Source organism: Pyrus communis, chromosome 13 (assembly GCF_041283825.1).
Source record: "Pyrus communis isolate YQ-2024b chromosome 13, ASM4128382v1, whole genome shotgun sequence".
In the NCBI taxonomy this organism is placed as follows: domain Eukaryota; kingdom Viridiplantae; phylum Streptophyta; class Magnoliopsida; order Rosales; family Rosaceae; genus Pyrus; species Pyrus communis.
In genome coordinates this window covers 275,367-282,124 of record NC_142577.1, presented here as the reverse complement: position 1 = coordinate 282,124, position 6,758 = coordinate 275,367, and the positions used below count along the sequence as shown (strand labels likewise).

Below are 6,758 nucleotides of genomic sequence, written 5' to 3'. Positions count from 1 at the left end.
TCTCATAAATGTGTTTATCCTTGTACAGGGATGTAGAGTTGGTTCATGTAGACTCAGGGCTATGGTGTTAACCACATACCGTGGCTTCATTTCGTAAATTGGCTATTTCCTCATGAAAACATAGGGAGAGGTGTTAGAAAGTCAATGTAACTAGATAGGAATGTTTTATTTAATTGATTTGTAATTGATACTTTCTGTTATCGTATTCCTAGTTTCTAGGTCTTCTTGTTGTACAAGGAAAGGTATTGTATATATTGAGCATTCTATCAATGAAAGGATTCATTCTGGCTAAATACAGTTTTCACATGGTATACAGAGCTGGTTCCAAACCCTAGCTCTTTTCTCCGCCGAAACCACCAGAACCTTTTTTTCGTTTGTTGTCCTCCTTCTCCATGGCTGACAGCGACAACACCATTATCAAGAAGGGCGACAGCAAGAGTTTTGCCGACCCTTATTTTCTTCATCCTTCAGATCATCCTGGTTTGATTTTAGTCTCCAAAAAATTGACTGGGGACAACTACAACACTTGGTGCCGAGCTATGGAGATTTCTTTAGGTGCCAAGAACAAAATTGGTTTTATTAACGGCAAGGTGAACATGCCATCTGAAACAAAGCAACCCGATGCTTACGCCGCATGGCAGAGGTGCAATAACATGCTACTTGCATGGATCATCAATTCCATTGAATCTGATATTTCAGATTCAATTCTTTACTTGAAGACAGCCTATGAAGTTTGGGAAGATCTTCGGGAAAGATTTTCTCAAAGCAATGCTCCACGAATTTTTCAGCTTCAAAGAGAGATTGCCTCTCTCACCCAAGGCCAACAATCTGTGGCTGTTTATTACACAAAATTGAAGGGTCTTTGGGATGAGTTAGCATCCTATAGTTCTTCAACAATCTGCACTTGTGGCGCACAACATGAAACCAATAGACTTATGCTGTTCCTTATGGGATTGAATGAGTCTTACAGTGCTATTCGTGGACAAATCCTATTGATGAATCCACTTCCCTCCTACCGACAAGCGTATTCCTCGATCATCCAAGAAGAAAAACAACGGGAGTTAGGCACTGGATCCCGCAGTCTAACTGAACCAGCAGACATGGCGGTTCGCCATCAACAGCAATCTTCCAAGAAGCAGCACCAACAGTCGCAGACCAGCAGCAACAGTCGACCTCCTCTTCACTGCTCTTACAGCGACACTAAGTATCATACCGTTGAGACTTGTTGGCAGAAGAATGGTTATCCACCGGATCATCCTCATCACAATCCCAACAAGACACGCAACTCCAAACAAAATGGTGGTGGTAGCAGCTTCTCTCGTGGAAGTTCTTCTGCTCATCACGTTGCTTCTACTCCCACCATCAAGGGTGGTCTCTTCAACAATTTGATGTTCATAATGCCTTTCTTCATGGCGACCTTCAGGAAGAAATTTACATGTCCCCTCCTCCTGGTCTTCGGCGTCAGGGGGAGAACCTTGTATGCCGCCTCAACAAGTCCTTATATGGTCTCAAGCAAGCCTCTCGACAGTGGTTTGCAAAATTCACAGAAGCTATCCTTGCCGCTGGTTTTACTCAGTCCAAAGCAGATTATTCTCTCTTCACCCAAAAGAACAGTACATCCTTCACAGCTTTGTTGATTTACGTTGATGATATTATTATTACGGGCAACAATTTAGATACCATTAATGCTCGCAAACGGTTTCTTCATACTCGCTTTCGTATTAAGGATCTTGGCAATCTGAAATATTTTCTGGGTATTGAAGTTTCTCGTTCAAAAAGAGGACTATGTATTTCACAAAGAAAGTATGCCCTTGAAATAATCAAGGATTGCGGCCTTTTGGGTGCAAAACCAGTAGGATTTCCTATGGAGGAAAACAAACTTTCAGATAAAGGTGAATTACTCAAAGACCCATCTTTGTATCGAAGATTGGTTGGACGATTGATTTATCTTACCGTTACTAGACCAGACATCACATACTCCGTTGTTAACAAGTATAATTATGTTGTCATCTATTTTGCAACCGGGTAATGTTGGTGTTTTCAGATTTCAACCGTTATGGGAGAATTGCAATATGTGGATGCCATGAGACTGCTATATACCCTAGAGGATGCGTCAAGAGGGTTAGCTATCCAAGGCCTCTTTTTCTTTTCCTTTTTCTTTCGATTGTTCAGTTATGAATATTGATGAACTCAGTTATGAATATTGATCTACTATTAAACTACAAATATCTCTGTCCACAGTATTACTTGACCTCTGCCCTCGCTCCACCCATCCCGTGCCACTTGAGTTATGGCTCATGTCCAAATTATTATCGTTTTCTTTGTGAAAAGAATGTTTAATAATGTTCCAGTCATTAACGAAAGTTGACCATTTTAAACTGATCCAGTTAGTCCAAATTGATATCCTGAATGTTTCCGAGTTGCCTCGTATTTTGATATGGGAAAAAGGGGACCAAGGACGTTGTGGATTCCTGGGTCTAAGATCTTGATATGTTCTGTATTCAGCTTTGTATATGTTGCCATACTCATTTTCTGTCTTCTTTTTTTTCCCTCTCGTTTTTGTTGCAGGTTCGTTGATCAAGTAAATACAACTATCTCTATTCTCCACCCAATCCACTGCACAAGAGAGAGAAGTGCACGTGATGTTTAATTTGAGTACAATTCCTGCTTTCTTGGTTGTCTTCGGTGTATCTTGTATTAATGCCAAGACGACCGAAGCCAAAAATCAATAGAAAATCTGCAAATGTGATTTATGGTAAGATTGGCAAAGGATTATGGAGACGCTGTTGAGGAGAGTGGTTTCTAACATATCCTCGTGGCTAGTTTGCGGCAGTGCACCTATGTCCAAGGGATGAGTGGAGCAGATATTATTGAAACAGCGACCGGCTCTGACATCTATAGCTGACAGTGCAATTTTACTAGTCGTAGCCTATGTAATCACTTGGTCTTTGAGCTCTAAATTTGTATCTCTCGAGGTTGTGCATACACGAAAATTGAACATGTTTTACAGTCGGAAAAAAGGTTGATTGACTTATGAAAAGGAAACATATTTGTGATTAAAGCTCATGTGTTTCTTTTGTATTATATAGAAAATATAATACTATCATAAATAAGGTATATTTTGTGGGATTGAGTAATACCTTCACTTCCGTTTTTACATGAAATGTAAAAGAAACTAACGTAAAAAGGGTCCATTGATGGGAGAAAAATGATAAAAGTGAGCAGAAAGTAGAGGTGGGTCTTTTGGGCTTTAGTTAATTGGTTGCAATCCTAAATTGCATGGGCTATAGAGTGGAAGAGATGAATTGTAGCTAGCTGAGTTAGGCCCTTTTGGTGTGGGCCAAGGAAAGAATATCTTGATGGAGTTGGGTTTTTGGATTTTTTTTGTCATGGCAAAATGCTAGGGTAAGTGTCGAAAGTGAATTCTACATCGGGGAAAGAATGGACTTAGAATGTGCATATAAAAAGTTGAGTTATTTTTCATATTGCTATTGCCGATTAGTTTTGTATAAGAACCTCACTTTTATTCACTAAGTGCTCTAATGAGCATGAACGACCATCTGACGACTTTTTAAGTATATTTGTCAAACCAACTCCTCCACTTAACGAGAATATTACAAATTTTTCATAGAATGACTAAAATGATTTACAACGGACAAACTCAGGGACCACTTCTATCGATTTTCATTGTCTTGGATCAAAGTGAGTAGTTATATCAATCTCAGAGGCCATTTTTGCTAAAAAGCCAATATTAATTTTTAGAGGACTAAAATATAACCAAGGGCTACGTTTAGTCCTCCATTATGGAGATGGCTGAAGACCATCTATAACAGTTTTGTTTAACTTTTACTAGTTTAGCAGGTGAACAGTGTCAAAAAACTACTTTAATGACACACCCTAATCTAGAATGTCCAAATGTCGAGACGTGCTGGCCAACACCTAAAAGGTGAGGAATCCATAAAGTGTAGTTGATGTGGAAAGTACGAATAAATTAAAACTTGAACTAAAAGAACCAAGAGTGCGCAAGTGAGCAGGTCATAACCTTTATTACAAAACATCAATGTCTGAGCATAAGTGTAGAAAAAGTAGAAAGTATTCACATCCTAAAAGGATGTATATTGGTGTTTAGTTATGAGAATTGCAATAGTTTGAGAGAATATTAAATAAATAGGTGTTATAATTCTATTGGGCCACACATATGATTAGTAAATTGGGTACTCTATAGTGAAAACCCAATATTTTTTCTTAAAAAGTTACAAACAACCAAATACAGACATGATCATATATTAGGGTTTTTATCACAAATAGTCTCTGAAATTGACCTACCCAATCAAGATGGTCCTTGAAATTGAAAATCAATCAATGTTATCCATGAAATTAGGTGATCTAAATCAATATCGTCTTTCTGGTTGAATTCCGTTAAAAAATCCGTTAGTATGTTGACGTAGCATATTGTAGTAGGTACCCCTCTCCAATATTATGATGCCATGTAAATTAGAATAATAAAATTTTAATTTTAATTAGCCCTTGTATTAGTTAAATAGAAAAAATAAAAAATGAAAAAAATAAAATAAAAGCTTGACTCCATCCTTTCTTCCTGGGCATCATCTCGAGTCACTGGAAAGCTAGGTGTGGAGCCTAAAAAAATCTCAAAAATTCTAGAGGCGACATGTGGATTTTTATTCGAGAAAGACAAGATTGTCCTCAATAAATGGACAGGCCTCTCAGATGCTCCCATGCGCAGCTCACATCCTTGGAAATCTCAGCAGCTGAATACGACTACCCACAACTCACCTGCCCTTGGCACCCAAATCCTTATCTTTAATACCTTCCTAATTGAAGATTGACTCCAATCAAGCAAGTAATCCTAATTTAAATCAATTAGGGATAATTACCCCATTATCTCAAAATATTATCTCTATTAAATATCTTGGAAATATTTAGAGAATATCTCTCCATTAAACACTATATGGCCAGTCATATCCCTATAAATACCACATATTCTACCAAATTTCCAGGGCTTTGGCAACCCTAAAAAAGCCCTAAACACTTTACTCTATAAGAGAAACTAACTTAGGCATCGAAGATCCGTTGACCTAACCCCCCCCCCCACCTCATGGGCGCGTGAGGCTTGGGTCTCTGATCAAAGGTGTTGATTGTTTTGCAGGTGCATTTTTGTCGAGACTGAAGACGGCGAAAATTTGCATCTACAAATTGGTGCTTTCATTGAGAGTCGATTCAAAATACTCGAAGAAGCCTTTCACATTTGTTTCTTGAATTTCTATTACGTTGAATTTCTCACACATTGTATCAATTAATTTTTCCTAGAAAAGTTTCTTAATCAATCCCTGGAGAAAGGATACAATGGTAGGAAATTCAGACACTACGACGAATGGAACGCCGTACTTGCAAGGATTTGGACTGGAGAGTGGAGACGAGGACATAGCCCCACGATGGAGATCCTCAAGGCTTAACGTGATAGTAGGAGGAGCTCCACCCACGATGGACATAGTGCATCGAGATGCAGTACGCCCTAGATGAGGTGGCCTGAAGCAGGACAAGGGCGGAAAAACGTGACTCATTCCAGTGCATTGACACTTCCAATGATGCCCTTCGTAGAGGCGTGGCCAACTTGAGCAGGTTACCTTTTATAGTCGAGATCGAGCAGACGGAGCCACCGCGAAAGTTCAGCCTGCCACATTTCACCTTATTCAAGGGAGATGAAGATCCGAACAAGCACTTGATGCACTACCGAAGTGCCATGACACTCTACGCCAACGATGACGCTCTCATGTGCAAGATCTTTGCCACGACGCTCCAAGGCGAGGCTTAAGATTGGCTTCACACCCTGCCGCCACGTTCAATCTGGAACTTCAGCAAACCTTCCTTGGTTTTCACTAAGTAATATTCGTCCTACCGCTCGATTAAAATGAAGTCTGACCACCTCTTCAACATGATGAAGGACCAGAAGGAGTCACTCAACACATAAGTCAAGAGATTTAAGGCGGAGAATGCGAAGATTGTCGGATGAGATGATAGCATCGCATGCTCAGCATTCCGAAAAGGGCTCTGAGCAGAGCACCCACTATTTGGAGAATTGATTATAGGTGAGAACTTGTCCCTGGCAAATTCTTATGCTTTGGGACGAAGAAAAGCACTCCTAGAAGCCGCCTGAGCAACCACACAGAGATGCGGAACCGACTCTTTTGAAGGCAAGCGATAAACTGCTTAACAACAAAAGCAAGCCAGGAAACAAACGCAGGGACCGATCCCCAACAAAGGGAGTCACAGCACCCAAGACATACACCAAGTTCTCGATCCCAATCAACTAAATCCTTTGCGATCTCAAAGACAAGTCGTGGTTCAACTTGTCACCACCTATAAAGGGGAACACCTTCAAGAAGGACCAGACAAAGTATTGCGCATTCTATAGAGGTCTCGGGCATGCAACAAACGACCGCACCATGTGGAAAACGTACCTTGAGCAACTCGTGAAGGAAGACAAGTGCGACCAGTATGTCAATAGACCAGCTTCCCGGCCAAGGCGAGAAGCAGATAATGATGCCGAACCCCCAACCAAGACAATCCAAATCAATTGAATCTTTACTGAATCCGAGCATCTAGGGGCCACCAACAACACCAAGAAAAGGAAAATCCAGCAAGCAAGATCGGTCTATCAAGTTTAAGCCATAGATGCTGTATCTGGACCAATCGTCGGCTTTACTAAGCAGGACGCTGAGGGAATAGACTTCCCCCAT

The 6,758-nt window shown here is 40.4% G+C and overlaps 1 protein-coding gene and 1 long non-coding RNA gene across 2 annotated transcripts; both read left to right on the top strand.

Annotated features, from left to right (window-relative positions):
• Positions 1–392: 392 nt before the first annotated feature.
• On the top strand, positions 393–1,637 carry LOC148691522 (uncharacterized). The gene has a single exon (XM_088682843.1). It carries the CDS (start codon positions 393–395, stop codon positions 1,635–1,637), a length of 1,245 nt encoding a protein of 414 aa, XP_088538969.1.
• Positions 1,638–1,990: 353 nt separating this feature from the next.
• On the top strand, positions 1,991–3,061 carry LOC148691521 (uncharacterized). Its single transcript, XR_015955303.1, has 2 exons — positions 1,991–2,121; positions 2,569–3,061. It is a non-coding gene; the product is annotated as an uncharacterized LOC148691521 (long non-coding RNA).
• The last annotated feature ends 3,697 nt before the right edge of the window (positions 3,062–6,758 follow it).